The following is a 20461-nucleotide window of genomic DNA, read 5'->3' on the forward strand; positions in this document are numbered from 1 at the left end:
CTGTTCTCTTTATATGCGAATGTGCTTACCTGTGAGGACATCATGATGTCATTGACCTGAAGTGATGTCATCAATCTGGATGTGATGTCATCAAGCTAGCAGTGACGTCATCAAGCATGATCATTTTTAACACCCCTCCCCCGTACAACAAAATCAAATCAGTTAAAAGTTTGCATAAGTTTAAAAATTTACTTAAAATAAAATTAAAATAAAGAAGAAGAGTGTTGGTCTAAGAGGATTTCCTGCCTAAGGCAGAGGGTTGGACTGGATGACCTATAAGACCCCTTCCAACTATGTGATTCGAAGAACCCTCCAAACCCTCCCAAGCAGTTGCTGATCTGTTTTTCAAAAATTCCCCCAAATCCCAAAGGCTGCAGTCCCTTCCACACTCACCTGGGAGCAGGTTCCACCAACTGTCACTGCTAAAAGCATATACAGTCTCTTCTCTAGAATTCTCTGATCTGCGAATGGCAGAATTGCCCCCTTTTTGTCACTGACTCTGTTCTTGTCTCCGCAAATACTGTGCTGGTGCAGGCTGAGAGGTGTCTTGACTGGGTCGTTTTTCCACATCAAGAGGCACTGGTAGGGTCTATGGAGGATTGACGGGCACATTTGTTTCCTTTCCAGACTTTCCCCATTTTGGGCATCATTTCAGGAGCTCCAGCTAAACCTTCCCAATCCTGGCAATGATGAGAGGCTGATGATGAGAGGTCTCTGGAAGGCCACCTGCGCTGAGACTGGGGTAAGCCAAGGGAAGGAGCCAAGAGTCAGGTGGAAGAGGAAGAGGACAGGTGAAGCAACCCTCTCCTGCTGCTGAACTATGAGACCTCACTGTTGGGCCAGCAACCTCAGCAAGTTGGGACGACCAGCATGGAGAAATCACCATCACCACAACATTCAACACATTGAATGATATCCAGCATGGAGGAGAAAGCATCAGATGTTGGAGACGTTGATGAGTCCTCACTAGCACCCAGTTCCATAGACTTCAGGTAAAGATTCAGACTCATAAAGTGCATAGAGTGTATGGTGAAGAAGGTCCCCTGGAACCTAACCCCATTTTCCTCATAGGCTCAGTGATTCAGTATCTGCCAATTCAGCCTCACTAGGTTTTCCAGGAACATAACCCTTGTGGATAACAAGAACTGGCTGTGTAAACAACATCAAACAAATCCCCTCTAGCTAAAGCCCCAGATGGCCTTGGTTTGTCCCTGGTGCGGCAAAATAAAAAAGGTTTGAAGTTTAGAATGCTTCCAAGTTTATTCTGTAGAAGAAAGACAAAGCTTGCACAATGGGCAAGCGAGTCACTATCCCATTCCCCCCTCCCCCCCTTCAGTATTTATACACAGACATCCATGTTACTTGGTGCTCGTGCTCCAGCTTCAAGCTTCTGGTGTCTTGTGTTTCAGCCATGTATATTTTTCCTTCCAATATGACCCTGGCAATTCTGCTCAGACCCTCCCCTGCCTTGTCTGCCCCCATGGAAGATGTTGCTCATGTCCCCTGCTTGCATTCATTGTTACCTACAAGTGCAGCACAGAACGTGCAGGGAGGGAACTGAACTTCCAAGGAATTCCAGGACTCCCTGGAAATGTTCTGCTGCAGGGCACTTCCTGTGCTGTGAGGTGAACTCAGGTAGCTCATGTATAGAAGTGTTTAGATGATGTGGAATCTGTTCATGTTGGGTAAAAGCTTTAACAGCTCTTTTTTTGTTGCCCATTTCTACAATCCCTTCTAGCATTGCATCCTTGACTGCTCTGAAATGGAGGCTGCCTCTTGGAGCCTCTGAAATGATTCAGCAGTTAGGCGTGTGGGTGCTGCCACCCTCTGGGAGGAAGGGGGTGGAGTGTTGTGTGGCTGTGTTCCAGCTGAGCTGCCCGCTGTTTCTCATTATGAGCAGAATCAGTGACGTATTGTGATGAGGTCTGTCTGCTGGTGATGAGAGAGAAGCAGCCAACCCTGGCACTTTGGTCCTGAATTACCTCGCATTGGATCAAGACAGGCCTGATCCTGTCAAGCAGGCACTATTCTCTCAGGGTGGAGTTTGGAAGTGAGATGGTGGAGGAAAGACTGAAGTCCTTTACTGACTGTACTGTTCGTCATTACAGTTATGGAACTGCAGCCTGTATATATGTACCTTAATAGTCAGCCCCACTACGTCCCATGGGACTTACTCCCAAATAAGCGTGCATGTTCTTGAAGCTGTATGCAAATACAGGTGGAAATATAGCTTCTTGATTTCAACATAGTTTATTTGTAGGTTGAATGTGGTTAGGTGAATCTTCCAGGTGTGCAGTTCTTCCTAAATGATGTTGTTTGTCAAAGGGATGAGCAGGCTGACCTTTGCAAGAGCTGAAATGCTAAATGAAAGCCATTTCCAGGGAGAACAGTGCTGTGCAATTTAACAGATTACCAGACTCTCATCCTCAAAGATGTCACTTGTGTCCAGGTGTACTTGCCCTATTCAGAAACTGAAAGGACAACTGCATTATTATTACATGAACTACCTGCAGTGCAGTGACACAGGGATCAGGCCTCATCCTCTCCCTGAAAGGCCTTTTAAGCCTTAACATAAGGAAATGTGAAGTGCGCTAAAGTGCCTGCTTGCAACAAGTTGTTGAAATGTGATCTGACTGAAGCTTAATATTCAGTGTTGTTCAATTGACTTCTGAGCAGGAAAAATCTGCAGTGGGTTGGATTCTAGATGGCATTGGGAAGCATTAGACTTTATATGTGGCAAATGGCTAACAGGGAAGTGGGAAAGGTCCAGATCTCTGCTTGGCCACACGCTGAGTAGGGCCCAGTTTAGACACCTGTTTCACAACCCTGGTTTACAGGAAATGGTCTGACCTCAGTTTCCCATTCTGGATGCCACAGCAAACTGTGGTTTTACAAACCAGGAAGTCTTCCCTGAAGCTGAGTTCACAGAGGGAGGAGGGAGAGCCCAGAGTTGCCCTTAAGCCACCAAACCATGGTATGCTGGACCAGAAATGTTACACGGTCCTTCGTAAGCTAGAAAACTCAGTGTTCTCTCAGTCTCAGCCCTCCACCTGCAAGTTAGGGATCACAATGGCGAACCTTTCAGATTCATGACTGGATGACCCACATAATGCCTCTGAACATTTTAAAAGCCCCATAGAAACCTGAAGCATTATTCTTGCCAAATGCTAACAACCAGCTGTTTGTGCCATGGATCCCAGCATTTCCACTCCAGAACACAACCCTTTTTGAGTGAGGGAGGGTCTGTTGAAGGGGGAAAAAACAGAAATTTCCCATTTATCTAAAGCGGACTGAAAATTGGCCTGGGGCTGAAACACTGGAATCCGTTCCACGAGCAGCTTGTTGCGCGACTCAGAAGATGGTGAGTGTTTGAGAAAGGGCCCTGTGGTGCTCTGAATTCATGGCAATGCTTCTTTGGATGCTGATCCATCCACCACAAAACTAAAACTAAAACATAAGAATAAATGGACCCCAATTAAACACTTAAAATTGTTATAAAATGGAGAGTGGCTTCACGCAACTCTGTTAGAACAATCACATATTAAGAGTTCGGCAGCATCTTCTTTGTGACAGACTCTCTCATGGAGATACCCAGTGTGTTATCCTTGATTGGCAGCTCCCTGTGTCTCTCCAGATGGGTACAGAGGACAAGGGTCTACACAACACGTCCAAAAGGCCATCAAAAGCAAGAGGTGCAGGCTCAGGAGTGAGCGCAAAGCTCCAAGAGAAGCAGGCTGACCAACCTTTCTCAGGGGTGGTAAATGGATATAACATCGGCTCTGTCTGCCTAGAGCAGCGGTGACCAAACTGTGGTTCATGAGCCACAAGCTGCTCTTTGACATATAATATGCGACTCTCAGAAATCTGTTGGCTGAGCTCCTTTTTGCATCACAATATTAAAAAGGAAATAAGAAGTTTTCAAGTTTTATAATTTACCAGGTATAACCTGAGAATCCACTGGATTAAAGCGTAAGTTTAATGTTCATGGTGAGCAAATATATTTGAGAATTTTAAATGCCTCTCAAATATTGTAGCTCTCAAACATCTCTCTTGTGGCTCTCCAACTTCTGAAGCTTATTGCACATGGATCTTATGGTAAGCAATTTTGGCCGCTCCTGGCCTAGAGAATTGCCTGCTTTAGTGGAGGAACAACTTTGCTTTCCCAGCCCCAAAGATCTTCCAGTGAAGGTTGGAGAAGCACAAGAGAATCTCTCTCCAGAGGGCGAGGAGGGCAACAGAAGCGCTTCTTTCTTTGACAAGGGGGAGAACTGGTCCTGCCTGTCCAGCAAATTCTAACCTTTGGGTTCCCAGTGTTGCAGGTTCAGGCAAAGATGGAAGCGGACACCAGGAGGTTTCAAGGAAAACAAGTTTTTATTCTCAGCCAGCTGCTGGTCACAGGAGAATAGCTTCCAAAGTCTGTGACACTGATTCTCTTGGGGTGTGAGCTGAAATACAAACTTATACTGTAAAGCATTGGCTGGACTTCTGATTGGCAAAATGCAAATTGCAGAGCCTTGGATACATTCTTGATTGGCAAACAGCATACCACATGAGGCTTTTGTCTCTGCCTATAATACACGGTAAGCCTGGTAGTTATGCTATAGGCATCATGTTGGCAACCTTCAGTCTCGAAAGACTCTGGTATCACGCTCTGAAAGGTGGTTCTGGAACAGCATCTAGTGTGGCTGAAAAGGCCAATTCGGGAGTGACAATTCCTTCCACACTGGGAGCAAGTGCAGTCTGTCCCTGGTCTGTCTCCCTGGCTATGGGCCTTCCTTCTTTGCCTCAGTCTGTTGGCCAAGTGTCTCTTCAAACTGGGAGAGGCCATGTTGCACAGCCTGCCTCCAAGCGGGCTGCTCAGAGGCCAGGGTTTCCCACTTGTTGAGGTCCACTCCTAAGGCCTTCAGATCCCTCTTGCAGATGTCCTTGTATCGCAGCTGTGGTCTACCTGTAGGGCGCTTTCCTCGCACGAGTTCTCCAAAGAGGAGATCCTTTGGGACTAGTGCCTTTGTTCAAATGTAACAGGCTTCCTTTGCAACTTCTCAGAAGAAGAAAAAAAATGGATTTGTGCTTTTAAAATCGGTCTGTCTTGCCTTTTTAACACACAGGCTCCGTATCATTGCTTTAAGCTCAGAGACTTCATATATAGGCTTTAGAAGGAAGGCCCATAGCCAGGGAGACAGACCAGGGACAGACTGCACTTGCTCCCGTTGTGGAAGGGTTTGTCACTCCCGAATTGGCCTTTTCAGCCACACTAGACAATGTTCCAAAACCACCTTTCAGAGCGCGATACCAGAGTCTCTCGAGACTGAAGGTTGCCAACAGTCAGTCAGGCTGCACACATGCTAGAAAGCAAATATTTATACCAGATCTCATATAGAAGGACACTAGTCAGCTTAGCTCTCTTTATATTTTTGTTCTTCATTTTAAAACCAGTTTGGTTGCATACACAAGTGTAACTAACAATATAACACATTATTTTCAATAAGTTTTGGTAGTCTAACAGCATTAAAGGGTTTAAGACAACATATCAAAGTTATTTTCCAGTTCACAGCAAAGTCATTTCCGGTTAACATTACAAAGGTCAAGTTCCCAGAGAAAAGCCTGAAGTAGCAGTTTTTGTTTTTAGCAGAGCTGGCAACCTCTTCAGCAGCAAGTATGTTGCATTTTGAAGGCCAAAAGTAAGTCATTATGAGGTGTCACTTTTGAGCAAAATTGAAGTGCAGTACCATTTACTGACTGTATGATGGATGTATGGAATTGCGTAATCTGAAACAACTGGTGATTTGTAACCCACCAACGATGTGTTTCAAGGAGGGAACCCCAGATTGTAATAAAAGCGAGCTGGAGAGAGCGCTCGGTGTGCGACTTCACTCTCACTTCTGACTCTCAACCTTTGGAACCTTTGGCTTTACAATAAATGCTTGGATTTGATCACCACTGCCTTCTGAGTTTGCTTTGGAATCTTGGGATCTCTTGCAACACCTGGGATTACCTTGCAACATCTGGGATTACCCTGCAACACCTACACATTCCACTACTCAAATTCCGCGCTGCATGCTCTACCATATATGGCACTTTAAATATGTGAAATCTTTCTAGCTGCAAAAGTCCTCCAACCTCCTGCCCATTTGCAGTGAAACTGGCTGTTTCCTATTTTTGAGGTACTAGCTGCAACACAACTTGCAAAACAACTTCTTGTGGTCAAAGCTTGTGTCTGCAACACCACTTCCTTTTTAACACAGACACAAAGAGGCATTCAAGGGGCATCTTCTAAAATGTCCTGTTGACCCAAGCAGCTAAGTGTAGGGCCTACTTTGGCCAAAGCACTCTGCTTATGCTCACAGCAAGGCCCAAACAGGGCTCTGAATGGGTTCAAACACTCTCAATTCTGGGGGGTTTCCTCACACGAGAAGGAAGCTGTTCTGCAAAGGAGGGGAAGACTTTGTTCAGCAAGCAGGCATTCCAATCCAGCCACAGCATCTTGCTGAAGGACACACACCCCTCTATATGGGTTCCAGGCTGTTTGTTTTTTTGCACAGACCCAGCATGGCCCTTGCTTGCTTCCATTGTTCAGCGTAAACAAGCCCCTTGGTCAAACAGAAACCCAACCGACCAACAAGCAGCAGCTCCTATCAAACCCAGCTAAGGGAGGGGGGCAGGGTCTCGGCAGCCACAAACACTGATTGGCTTCCATAATTTGTGAGCTCTTGAGGACCAGTTACATGGATTATGCAAGAAAACCTGCATATAATTGGCTGCTTGGTTTGCGTAATTTCTCCTGTTTCCATCAGCCGTAAAGGAACAAGCTATGTTGCCACTGCAGGGCAGATTCTGAGGGGTCTAGGGGTCTCAGAAGGGCCCACTGCGGACACCAGAGACTAGCTCTGTACCAGCAGGGCCCGTGGTGTGGTGTCAGCGAAGCAAGTCTCTCAGGACCCACCCATCCTTGTGGAGGGTCCCCTGAATCACGGAACCAGCCCTAGATAGGGAAGTAGAGTTCCACTCACCACCGCTGCCTAAAAGGCCATCACTCTCTCTGGCCACACGCTTTCAAGGCTACCTTCGCAGCTTTCAGGACAAGGTGTTTGGAGGTCACGTGTGAGGTCTTTCAACAGAAACATGAGATTCTGGCAGGGGGCAAGTCAACTTCCCAGATCAGACTCTTGGTGTGAAATTTATAGTCTTGCCCATGATTGTCCTTCCCAGGTGTTCCCAAAGCAACAGCGACCTGGTGAGGAGGGTGAGCCTTGGCCCACAAACAGCTCCAGAGGACACCTGTATGTTTCAGATATTAAATTTTATTTCAAAGTGGAGCCAGAAACAACCATCAGAGCACAATGCAAAAGTCACATCCATATTTACAGAAGCAGAAACGTAATGCTTGCAGAGGCACTATTGTTATACTTTAGAACAGATCAGCTCCTTTGAACATGGGGAAAGACTTTTTTTTAAAGAGGCAGACTTCTAAGAAGGTCAATCAGCTTTTAAAACAGAAACAAGAAGTCAATGCACAACAGGAATCAAAGCTATTCGTGATTCAGTAATGCCCCTTCCCACCCGCTCCCTCCCCACATTTCCAAACCATCTCTCCAGGCAGGCCTTCGTATGTGCCCAGGAGGATTGGTGTGCCATCAACATCTGGGCAACATGTTAGTTACTGTTAAGGATGCAAACTTAAGGAGGAAAAACAGATTATACGCCAGACAGTGATCAGGTTTGAGCGTGAGAAGAGAAATGAATGGTTAGTCATCAGGAAGCTCTCAACTGTATGAAGGAAAAGGTGGAGAATTTCCCCACTGCCTCAGGAGGGGAAAACTCTCTCAAGGGTGAAGAGAAGTGCAGGCAGCTGTGCTGGTCCTTTGTCTTGGAAGAAAAGGAGGATGGCCCGCCCTTTTCCTCCCAACACCCTTCCAGGAGTCCCCCTGAGGTGTCGAATTGCAGGGCTCTGAATGTAGCTCCTTATTGCTAACAGCCAGTAACAAGAAGGCAGACCTAGGAAAGCAGGATCTCGCAAAGTCGCACTGCCCTGGCAAGACCTGCTGCGCTTTGGGAGGAGGCTGATGGGCGGCAGCTACACAGTCTTATTACACAGCCATAGTTAGAGTAGCCCCCCCCCCCCGCAGGTGCTTAGCTGGCATGCAGAGGACCTCTCTTGGACTGGGTCTGTGTGTGCTCTATGACAAAATAAAACCAGCATCAGATTCACAGTATCTTGTTTTGTTGGCAATATCCACACCTGGCCTCTGAAGAGTGATTTCTAGTATTGCCACATACCTAGCAGGCTGGGGCAGGTCTGGTGCCCAAGCAATACTGAGAGAGACCAGCTTGAGGGGCAGGCACAGGTCATCCCCCAGGGCAGCAGTGGGTGACATCTATGCCAGTCACAAAATGTGCCCTGTGCACCTTCATCCTCCTGCCACTTTAAAGCCAAAACAAAAAGTTGTCGAGAGACAAAGCTAAGTGTTCAGCTCTCACAATGATGCAACTTGGTCACCATAGATCAGGAGCTCACTGGAATATCTACACCACAGATTTAAATTACACTAAAAATGGCTTCCAACAAGTTCTATGAAGGGTGTCAAAGAATCTCCAGCACCCACATAAGAACTAGGAAAGTGGGTTCCCTGGAGCCAATCTGAAGCCGAACAGGAGGTGTGACCTGTGAGACATGCTGCAAATTCTGCTCCGGAGAAGGGGACATTTACAAGGAGAATTTTCAAAGCAGCATTCTGGAGCCTGACGATAATAATATGATCAGACAACTTTAGAAACCAGTGGACTGTGCACCAGTATCTTCTCTTATCTTCTAAGACAACCTCAGGACTTTGGTAATGTATGGAAGGGGAAGATCAGAGAGAAGAAGGCACAGTTACACCTGAGGCAATGTCCTAAAGTTTTCTGCTGCAACCCACAATTTTCTCACCTTTGATGAGCCCCCCACTTGGCAATGGCGCCACTCCAGAATCAGTTGTTTGTGCGCTGGGACCCCGATGCCTCCTTTCTGGCCACTAGATGGCTGTCAGATGAGTGAAAAAAAGTCCTCCGGCAAAGGTTAATCGATTCACAGGGAGATGCATCTTGGCCAAAGCGGCTGCAGTCAACGCTGCCTGGCTTGGGGTAACTCCATGGGGGCAGCCTCTGGAAGGCAGCCTGAGATGCCACTTTGATGCTGCCTTTGCACTCTAGAGGCAAGCCCCACACAGCACAGGGAAGGCACTCTTGACAAGCTGCAAACTGCAGCGGGGCACACAGCCTTTACTGCGCCATGGCAGATTTCAGTCAACCGCAGGAGTTTTTCTTGATACCTTTGGCATTTCCCCCCACTGCTTACAGAAAGGCACATGCAAAAAAAAAAAAAAAAGCTGTTGCTATAGAACAGTCAGTTAATATCTCTAGGGCTGTGGACGGGCAGTGAGTGATCCAGACAGAATCAAGGGGCACCAGCCAGTCTTCTGAAGACACATTTGTAGCAGGAGGCCACTGCAAGGGAATCAGAAATTCCTGGGAGGGTGCAAGTCACTGCTGGTCGGAGGGTCCTTTGCCTGCTGTCTTGCTTCTGGGCTGATCCTTTAAGATGCAAGTTGAGCTTGAAGATCTGCACACAAGATACAGCCGTGCTGGGCAGGTCACTTGCAGAAGGGGAACCTGCTTGGAGGCAGACTGAATGGCCCTCTTGGCCACCACAACACCCTCTGGGGTCTATTTTCTCAGCAATACACTCTAAGAAGAGGGGCCCCAGAGGAGTCAGTCTCTGTGTCCTGGAAAGAAGAGCTGCCGCTCAGTGGGGAGCCTGGGGAAAGAGAGGGAATGGTTTTTCAAGTAAGGCTCATACCAAATGGCAAGCACAAGACACTGAGAACAAGAGCCTGGAAAATGCACCCCCAAAGTACCAGGTGGGCCGTCCGACTATAACCAGGGCTGACTCCAAGCTGCACCAACCTGCCCGGGAATTCTGTGCAGCCAGAGGCCAATTTGGGACAACTAATTATTCTGATTTGCAATTGCAGAAATCCTCATCCAATCAACTCTGTTGTGGTTGCTCCTTTGAAGACAGTGGCATGAAAGTGTCCATGACTCTCAGCAGTTTTGGAGGGGAACAGAGCAGCCACTGAGTGTTAGTGGTGCCCGCCAGCCCTGCAGGGCCCAGTCTTAGGAGAAGCAGGCCCCTCCCCTCATGGAAGTGCAAAGGGGGCACCTCTCCTAAGAGGCACCTGCAGTCTCTTCCTTTATTCTGCCATGTAAAGTTCTGACAAGTGGAATATTATTTTTCCTCCTCGTCTGTAGCAGTTGCATTCAAAAGTCATTCAGGATTTTTAAGAAAACGCCTGCCCTGTTCTGTCTGGGAAGCCTGTTTGGCCAGTTCAAGAGTTTGCTAATTGGATGACCGACAAAAGGCTGCAGCCCCTGCTGCTTTGGTCTCCATTCCTGCTTGCCACCGGTGGGGGAGGGGCAGAACTGAAGCTCAGCCTTCTGCTGACTTCTCGGATTTCACCAAACGTGGTCAGTGTCAGAAACTCCCTTAGAAAAAACTCAGCTGAAAGCCAAAGTTCTCAGCCACATCTCAGACCTGCACAGCGCAGAGTGGATGCCTGGAAGATTCACAGCCCTGTTTATAACTAACGCAAGGCCCTGAGTCAGCCCAATGAACCACAGCCAGCCATTCTGGCCTCAAGGCAAGAGGCAGCAACGAGCTACACCAGGGTGCTCTTTGGATGGATCACTGTTGGAATCCCTCAAGCATTGCGAAGGCAAGACGAGGACATAGCATGTGGCAGTCTCTGTGATGCGACAGGCAGGTGGGAAGAGGAACCACACACAGGACTGGGAGCATTGCAAGGGTCAGGAAAGGGGAAGGGAAAACACAAACAGAAAGGAATGGAGGGATGTGGGAGCCTCCTTGGATCCTACACAAGCAGCAGACCCCTCTCAAAGTTGCTACCCAAGAGGGTCATTTGGGTTTTGTAAATACCCTGTAAGAAGCAATACCACTGAAACCTGAGATTCTTTGTAAACTGATTAAGCTGGTGAATACCCCCTTGGATGTCACAGATAGGCAGATTTTGGGAGCCTGGGGGCATTTTGTGCTTGTGCAGAAATGGGCACTGCAGGCAAAAGTCAGCAGATGAGAATCTCAGCTTTCATTGAAAAGCGAGAGCAAATGCCCTGCAGGCCGTGCAAAGAGGCTTGGTGAAATCTTGGAAGCAGCAGAGAAGGACTGCCTGTGGTCGGAGAGGAGGGCTTCAGTACCTCGCATAGTTCCTTGCCTCTCTCCCTGCGGCTAGTAGAAAAAGAACACAGGGTGAATGCACACATCCGTCAGACAAGGCAGCAAGTGGCAGCCAGGTGCCCTCTTGTCAAAGGGCTGGACGGGCCCCAGGTGCAGAAAGGCACATGGAAATCAGCGCAGGGGCAGAACAATCCCAAACCCAGCGTCCTGAGCAGCTGATTTAATCACAACTGGGGTGGGGATTCAAAGGTCTCCTTCAGTCCCTGTAGGAAGGAAGCCTTCCCCTACCACCCAATTATTCTCTCACTTTGATGAAATGAACACCCACTGCGATCAGACAACTGTTCAACCATCAAGCAAAGCTGAGTCCCCATGTGAAGATGCTTAGAACAGCTTCCCCATCGCACCTTTCCCCTTCACCGTCAGTGTGCAATCAAGACAGAGGCCCTGGTGAGGGTGCCAAAGCAGCCAAAGTCTCATTGGGTGTCTCAGTGGGGACAAGGAGGAGGGAGCAGGTGGCTTCTGATCCAGTTCAAGGAAGCGGGCTGTCTCCCCTTGCAGTGGAACATTCCAGGCAGCACAGCCCTGGGCCAATGGTGAGGGCTGGGCCTCGCTCATGCTGCCTTCTACCCTCCCCCACAGCTTCCACCCCACCTCTGTGCAGTCCCAGCATCCCACATTACTGGGATGACTGGTAGGCAGACTGGTCTGCAACTGCTCTGGCTCCCAGGTCGTCATCCCGTCCCCCCCGAGTGATGCAACAAAGGGGAGCTGTCTGAGAGCTTGATTAGGTGGGGGCCGGAGTGGGTAGCAGCGAGCAGAATGGGTGTGATCCCTGCTGCCCTCCCAGCCTGGCCACACAGCACCAGCCAAACAGGCCTTGGAGTTCATGCTGCAAAGCAAGGGCAGGCCGGTGCCAGCTCCAAGCAGCTGCCAAAGGCCCAGCACCCTGGGCCACTCGCCCTGGACCTAGGCAGCCCCCTGCTGCCCCTGACCACGGCTGCCATTGTGGGTCCCTTTCATTCTTGGCGGGCCAGCAGAAGCAACAACTGCCTGTCACGTTCCCCCTACCCCCCCCCCCCCACGGTGCATAATGCTGGCTGCCAGAGTGAGGGAAGACTGCCTTGCTGAGGACCCCCCTTCAGAAATGGATCTGGCCCCAAGAGACCACCCAGAGCTCCACCTGTAGCTGAGTTCCCAGGTCACTTGTTGGCATGGACCATGCCAGGATTTCACTGGACAACACCAGAGAAGCCCAGGACTGAGCAATGTCGGTCCCCGGTTTGTCCTGGAACCATCTTTGGGGCCTCCAAGTCCCACTGCGATTCTGCCAAGGCCTCGCAGCCCAGCTGCATCCAATGAGCCAGAGAGAGGCACTTGCCACCAAGGCATGTTACCTGCAGCGCTGTACGCCCCGTGCCTCATGTTCCTGGCCTTCACGTCTGCCGTCGTTTCCACAGAGATCTGAACAGGAAAATCTGGAAAGTGGATGACAAAAAAGCTTGAGACAGGATCTGAGAGAGACTTCACACATATGATGTTACAAAGTTGTGCAGCTACACGCGGACTGTCACATTCACACACGCTTGCACCAGGTGTGCACCACACATGAATGGGCTTGTCTGGGAGCCACAATTGGCTGTGATGCCCTCAAGCGTCCTCTTGGTGTGCCAAGCCAGATTCGTCTCTGCACAGTGCATGAAGCAGCCCAGAGTTTCCCAGCAACTGTGCAACTGCAGCCACCTTACAATCTCCCCATGTGCAAACAGAAAATGCAAAAGAAACACGTACTCCCCAGCCTGTGTACCGATCGTGGCTGGTGCCTAGAGACTGAGCTGGGGATGACAACGCAACGTCAGCTCCCTTTCAATGCACACTACCGCAAGGTGGGGGGCCAGCAAAGGAGAAGGAACAGGGAATGTGAGGCCGTAAAGTCAAGGGTTTTTGCTCCATAGAATCCTAAAGGATTCTTGGTGGGACTGATTCAGTCCAGGGATCCTCTAATTCTGGTTGAGGACACCTGCTGGGTTCTGTCTTTCTTTCCCTGCCCAGCTGAGGGTTCAGTGGCTGGAAGACTGTTGAATCCTTCCTAGATTGGAGCTCAACCATCAAATTGGCAAGGATCACTGGGAGCGTGAAACCTTTCCTTTGTTTTACAAAAGTTCTTTCTCCCAAACTCAGGAGTCCAGGGAGAATTCTGTTCAGAAGAGAAGAAATATATCATTCCAGCAGGATTTGGAGCTGCAGGGCTTTACCTTCACACCTCCCAAAGGGAGACTTCATTTGAATTTAAGGAGCAAACCACCTCCATTCACCAAATAAAACGGTTCTATTTTTTCGCAATTTGGGGTTTTTTTTTTTTTTACAAAAATGCGAAGTGCAGAAAGTGGTGTTATGTGTTTTTATTTTGTTATCACCATTTTCTCCCACCTCTATCAAAGGATCAAATTCGGGGGGGGGGAATTACATGGTTCAATGAAATATGTGAACCTCCTGGCCTGTGAATCTGTGGCCTCCCTCTTGCTGCCCATCCTTTAAATGGCCACACTACTGGTCTGACCCCTTCTCTCCAGGTAGGCACTACCCAGCACTGAGTGCATGTGTTTGGAGTTCTGCCCCCCACACACCTTGAATTAAAAGAAAACAAACGGGAATAAAAGACTGACCACGTAATGCTCCTGTGAGCCCAGCCTGCCACATAGAACCAAACATACAGTCGTCCACTGCATAGCCCTCATTTCCCTTTTCTCTCTAGACTGACCGGATTCAGGAGGGGGCCCTGCAAGATTCGCAGGGTGTAGAAGGTGGTGCTGCAGCAGCAGCAGCTGCTGGCCACACAGAACACACAGAAGCCTGTCCTCCTGGAGAGCCGGTTATTCTGTGTGCCTGTGTTTCAAAATAGCCAATTCCAAAAATAACATGGTAACGGGTGCCAGTGATGCCGTAACCCACCTGCAATCAGGGACACAGCCCACTTGGCAATCAAGAATTGCTGCCCACCCCTAGGGCCGCCATCTGTCCTGCCAAGCAAACACAGACATATGGTCTAAGTGCCCTCCCTCCCTTGTGTGGCTACTGCTCAGTTCTTCAAAGACCACTGAGCCTCTCTGCATGGACCTCCCACAGGCCATGTCTGTTCTGGCCCTCAGGGAGGCCCAGTCTTCCCAGATTCAAGGCCAAGAGAGTCCACTGATGATGCATTTGCAAGAGAATAGCACAAGGGCCATTGCCTGTTGACTTTGGCTTTCAGGTTCTGAATCAAAAGAATGCTTCTTTGAAAACTGTGGTTAGAAAGTCTGCATCTTGAGAGCGAAGACCAGAGGTCCTGCTATGGAAAGCAAAGAGCTCTTAGTTTTGGCCAGGGAGGCAAGTCTCCTTCCTGAGCTGCCCTATTTCAGATCACACGTTTGCCTCCCCCTGAGCAGATATGCTCCCTGGATGACTGCCTCTCTCTCAGGCCCATCCAGCTTCCGCACCTTTCTGAGGGCACACAAAGAAAAGAAAAGCCACAAGTTGCATTTCGCAGCCAGGGACCATCTTTCCTTGTCCACATTCTAGCAGACACAACTTTTCGCTGTGTAAAAAGGTGTTTGTCATACACAGAAACCAATGAGCTCTGAAAGTAAAAAAGGAGACACTTCGGGCCACATCACACACATCCATGGGCACACTTGGCCCACTTGCACCAGGTAAGAAGTGCTACAGGCAGGGCAGAATCTGGTGCGGCAGATTCTTCCCAACCCCACAATCATGTTGGGGAGATGCGCGGGTTGCACCCTGCTCCGGGCCCTCCCAGAAGTCCAGCAAGGCCTGGACCACTTCCAGCTTCTGCAAATTCTAGCCAGCGCCCAAATAAAGCACAGTCTTTTACCCAATCACATCTCTTCTTTGCTTAAATCTGCAGTGCTGACCTGAGAGCGTGTGGCACATTAGCTCACTAAGGGTGCACATAAGCAGAAGTTGGGGGACTTAACGGCCAAAACATTGACAAATGTTTCAACTTGAGGCCCAAGTTAAATAGCCAGTGGAGAGGCCAGGAGGGGGCCATGCAGCAGAGTCCCCTGCACCCCTTCCCAAAGCCATTACTGAGGGTCATGGCATGTATGGTGTTTGCAGCAAGAGGAAAGTTCACAGGATTGGGGGACCACCGAATCTAAACCGGAAAACTAGCATTTCCAGAGCTGGACCATTTTGGCCCTCTTTGCAAACTGTATTGTGCACAGTTCTACTCATCACATCTCAAATAGGATATAAGGGATCTAGAACAGGTGCAAAGGGGAGTGACCAAAATGATTACTGGGATCCTGCACCTCCCTTACGAAGAAAGACTACAGCATTTTGGGCTCTTCAGTCTGGAAAAAAGACACCTGGGTTGGCATGATTGAGACATACAAAATCATGCAGGGGATGGACAGAGTGGATAGAGAGACGCTCTTTTCCCTTTCACACAACACCAGAACCAGGGGACAGCCACGAAACCTGAGTGTTGGGAGAGTTAGAAAAGACAAAAGAATTTTTTTTTTTGACCCATTGTATAATCTGTGGAACTCCTTACTATTGGATGTGGTGATGGCACCTGGCCTGGATGCCTTAAAAAGGGAATTGGACTGATTTCTGGAGGAAAAGCACATCAGGTTCCAAGTCATGTGCAACCTTCTGATTTTCAGCTATCACAGAATCCCAGGTGCCAGGGAGTGGCAACAGGATACAGGTGTCTTGTTGTCTTATGTGCTCCCCGAGGCATCGGGTAGGCCACTGTGAGATACAGGAAGCTGGATGAGAGGGGCCTTTGGCCAGATCCAGCTTCCTGCATCCAAATTCCAAGGCCACATTTGCTTCTGCCACATGGAGTCTGCGCCCAGAGGCCATCTTAAACCAAACACCCGCATAACAGGCGTACGGCTACCCCAGACATAGGCTTAAATTCTATGCACGTTCACCTGGCAGTCAGCTCCACCGATCCCAGTGGGACTTACTTGAGAGCAAAAATGCCTAGGATTGTGCCGCTGTCTGTGGAATGCTTTCCATTTAATGCTTCGGGGGTTTCGCAAGAGCTACTGAGATAAAAGACGCTGCATTTTCCTGTGTTGCAGGTGGGGTGCCGGGGCTGAGTCAGTGGCTGAAGACTTAAAGCTCCCTGATGAGTCCATGGCCAGAGCAAGTCAATCCTGTTTCCACGCTGCTCTTGCAACAGGCTGTCACAATATGCGGACACACATATGACCAGACCGCAAAAGGCAACACATAGTGGAGCGAAGGGGAAATGGTCCACCTTGCCTTTGTCACACACACAGGCATAGCCCCAGGACATGCCACTCAAAAGAACAGCCACCTCCCAGCAGCAGTCAGCCAGAGGCTCTGGGGGCATGAAGGCAGTGCCCTCTAGCTCCTGCCGTCTGGTGGGGGGAGGGGGCCCTTGGAGATAGCATCATTACTTGCTTGCTGCAGGCAGCCCTCTCTCACAGGAAGCAGGCTGCCCTGGAAGCACACCCAACATGCCCTGGGCCTTTCCCCAAGGACTGGGTTCCCAGGAAACCGGCAATGCCAGATTTGCACAGCACAGGTTTGCACAGTCACTCTTTGCATTACTCAGGATTCCAGTTCCCTTCTCCTGCCAGAGCCAATTTCAATGTTAAATGCCAACGCTGAAAAAGGAAACAAAAGGGCTGAACATGCACAGAGAGAGACGTGCTGGAAACAGAGCCTATCCTGAAGCTGAAAAACAAGCACCAGGTCCCCTTGTTTCCTCCACCCGATGCCAGCAGCCTCCTGCACCTCTGGAGGCAGTGAAATCCAGAACTGAATCGTCCGTTGGCTGAAGAAGCACTTTCTTTCGTCCACCCTGAACACAGTGTGCCCCAAACCGGTGCACTGGCAAGCCCAAATCTGATCATGTGGTAGCAGTGGGATGGAAGCAAACGTCTCCTACTCCTCCCCATCCTATATGGCAGTAGTTCTCCAACGTTTTAGCACTGGGACCCACTTTTTAGAATGACAATCTGTTGGGACCCACTGGAAGTGATGTCACAAATCTGGAAATGATGTTATGGCGAGAAGCAGGAAACACCATCAAGCAGGAGAACTTAACACCCCCATACAACAAAATCAAATTAAAATTAAAAGTTTACGGTAAGTTTAAACATTTATTTAAGAACTCTCCTAACCATCCTAAGAAGTTGCTGATCTGTTAAAAAAAAATGTCCCAAACATCCCAAAGTTTGCAGTCCTACCCACACTTACCCAGGAGGAAGCCCAGTTGACTACCATGGTTAAAAGCATATACATAGCAGCCTGTTAAAAGATCTGTAACATTTCCCCAGTTGCAATCACATACGTGGTAGCATCAAGTCTAATATATTAAAAATAAAATACACATTGAAGTGAGTGGGGACCCACCTGAAACTGGTTCACGACCCACCTAGTGGGTCCCAACCCACAGTTTGAGAAACACTGCTTATGAAGACTGGGCTTAAATGGGGAAGGCAGGTCACTGCCACTGCCCAAGGACAGGGAAAAAGCAGGCAAAAGGCGGCTGGCTTGGAAAACTCCCTCTCAGCCCAAATCCCTTAGAAACAAGGCAGTCTGGGGAGACGGGGCCACCAAGCTCTCCCAGGCAGACAGAAATCCGATCAGACAGTAACCATGCAGATGGAAGGTGTACTGAAGTCAGAAAAACACCAGAAGACTAGGGCCAAAGACTAAGGGCAAGTGAAACTCCAGCATGCTGGCTGGCTGCCATTCTGACCCAAACTGCCTGCCCCAGCCCAAGATCTGGGAAAGCAGACAAACCCACTGAGGGCCAGAGCTGCCCGATGGCTGTGTGCCACCTCTGAACACTGAAGGGGATCTATGGAGGGAGAGAAGGATGCCTTCCCCTCCTGCTTCTGGTGGGACACTGGAGGAAGCAGGGCGATGCCAGGCTGGATGGGCCCCCTTGCTTCTACCTATGGCCTTGGAGGTGCATCCAACCCACTGGACAAGATGCAAAGGGGGTGCATCACATGGTTTTTTGGTCTCTGGGGGAGAATCAGGGAGCTCCACCCCATCGTATGAGAAGAGAGGGAGAAACTCCAATACCTTTTTCCCGGCCATCGCCGGCCCTACCAGGCCACCCCGTGGCCGCCCTTCCTGCTGGTCCGGAAGCGGAGACCTGCACGTCACGTACCTTCCTTGCTGGAGAGCACGGACTCCAGCATCGTCTCATTGCCGCTGTCTGGCAGGTTGCCTCGGTTCGCGGACTCCTCTGGGCTCGGGAGGGTGGGGATGGGGACCCGGGGCCGGACCCTGCTCTTGCGCGTGCTGATGCGGATGATGCCCCGCACCAGCCTGCACTCGGCGTCCTGCTCGTCCAGGTGGTAGTCCTGCGTGATGCTGTTGATGAGGTCCGAGATCTTGTTGGTCTTCTCCAGGAAGACCGTGTCCGACGTGCACTTGGCGAGTTCGTCGATCTGGTGGACGCTGAAGAGCTCTGTCAGCTTCCTGAAGATGAGGAAGTCGATCTCCCTGCTGGACATGGAGCCGCTGAGGTCGCCAAACTCCAGGTCCGACTCGTGGAAGGAGTAGTGCTCCTCCGAGCTGCGGTGGCTGCTGGGCAGCGGCTGCTTCTCGATGCTGCTCCGGGAGCTCCTCTCGGGCAGAGGCTCCTTGTAACAGGAATCGGTGTCCACGTGCGAGCCGGGGCTGCGGTTCTGGTAAACCGGGATCCCTTTCAGCTTCAGGTCAGAGTAGCTGAAGCTGCTCCCCACTGTGCCCTTTTTGGTTTGGCTCCAGTTCTTTTCGGTGGGAGAAACCCTGGCAGGGCTGTTGGGCAAGTGCCCGTTGCACTCCTGGCTCTTGCTCTCGTCGGTCAACGGCTCAGTGTACGGGTGCGGGATCCCTGCCTGGCAGTACCTGAAGCAGCCCCCGCAAGTCACGATGCAGCAGAAGACGGCCTTGTAAGCGCTCCAGGCCTGGGAGAGGGTGGGGCAGCAAGGGGGCTGGGCTGGGTCTGCGGTGCCAGCGAGAAAGCTATTTGTTTCGCCGTCCCTCCCGTTGGAGTCTCGGGGGTTGGCTTTGCAGGCTTTCCTATCCCGTGCAGGCTTGCGGGGCTGCTTGAGCTCAGGGGAGCCGTCGCCAAACACCCCAACATCTCCCGCTGCAGGTGAGGGGACCCTGTGCGGCACAGCATCTTGGGAGGGCTGGTAGCTCTTGTGCAGGTTCGAGGGGCGCCCTGATCTTCTTCCAAGCATGACTTGCCTCCCTTTAGACCCCTGATGGGAAAGAGAGAAGACTCCCGTGTCAAACCTCTTGAGCTCCTCCCCTGAGGCCATCTCTCTGCCTTCCTGTCCGTTCCACCTGGAAATCCCTGCATCGGGGAAGCCTCTGGTCTGACTAGAGGCATGCCCAGGGCTATTGGCACCCAGGGAAACACCGTGATGCCACCCAGCATCATGACCTATTTGGGAGTGTAAAGGTACGCTCAGCAGTTGGCCGGGTGATCTCGCCTGATCAGCTGCTGAGACGGCACTTGTGTTCTAATTGCTTTCCGGGACACGTGCCATGTTTTGCCCCGGGGCAGTATGCCACTGAGTCTGACCTCAGGGCACTGCAGGGAAGCCTGCACACTTGCTCCAGCCTTTCTCCACTTCCCTTCCTTGGGCTCCAGCTCAGGCACCCTTTGGGGTAAGACCTGCCTTCTCCCTCTCTGAAGCACCAGACCCATGGGTGATAGCATTATTTCAACACTACTTTTCAACATGCATTCATTAATGTCACAACAGCAAACCCAGAAAACCTGACTAGCAGCCACAGCAGTGCCAGTACTCCTCTGAGCAAAGACATTTCTCCTCTAGCCAAGGGTCTTGTATGCGCAACCACTGAGGCTTGCTGTTGACGTGAAGCCTGTGTGATACAGTGCATGTATGAAAGGTATAGGGATCTAGGACACCATTCCCCAGACAGATTGGCTTGGGAAGGGTCACCAGGACTCAAAGCCATCTTCTGTCACCCTCTCTAATCCGCACACAGGCTACGCCACCCCTTTCCTGCTGGGTTCGCACCTTTGCATTCCAGGAGAAGCCCTGCTCATTGGGACCAGCCAGTGCACTCAAGTCTGCTTCCTCCCCCTCCTGGCCTTGATGCAAAACCATCACAAGGATGTACGACCACCTAAGGCCGCCACGTTTGTGGGGAAGCTCTGCTCAGCAACCCCAGACCCAACTGTCTACTACTGCACCACAAACAAGGGGCAGG

At 50.2% G+C, this 20461-nt stretch overlaps 1 protein-coding gene across 1 annotated transcript; it reads right to left on the reverse strand.

The window, feature by feature from the left end:
- Positions 1-9710: 9710 nt before the first annotated feature.
- On the reverse strand, positions 9711-19458 carry KDF1 (keratinocyte differentiation factor 1). The gene is made up of 3 exons (XM_066639063.1): positions 18396-19458; positions 12628-12708; positions 9711-9793 (listed from the first exon to the last, which is right to left on the reverse strand). Exons 1-3 carry the CDS (start codon positions 19456-19458, stop codon positions 9711-9713), a joined length of 1227 nt encoding a protein of 408 aa, XP_066495160.1.
- Positions 19459-20461: the final 1003 nt, after the last annotated feature.

This window comes from Tiliqua scincoides, chromosome 10 (genome assembly GCF_035046505.1).
Source record: "Tiliqua scincoides isolate rTilSci1 chromosome 10, rTilSci1.hap2, whole genome shotgun sequence".
Classification (NCBI taxonomy): Eukaryota; Metazoa; Chordata; class Lepidosauria; order Squamata; family Scincidae; genus Tiliqua; species Tiliqua scincoides.

Excerpts from the sequence above, each read along its gene's own strand:
- KDF1 (XM_066639063.1), bottom strand. The coding sequence starts at position 19,458 with ATGCTTGGAAGAAGATCAGGGCGCCCCTCGAACCTGCACAAGAGCTAC. Across the intron at positions 12,709-18,395 it reads CGTGCTCTCCAGCAAGGAAG|ATTTTCCTGTTCAGATCTCT; the intron begins GTACGTGACGTG and ends TCCACTTTCCAG. Across the intron at positions 9,794-12,627 it reads CGGGGCGTACAGCGCTGCAG|GCTCCCCACTGAGCGGCAGC; the intron begins GTAACATGCCTT and ends CTCTTTCCCCAG.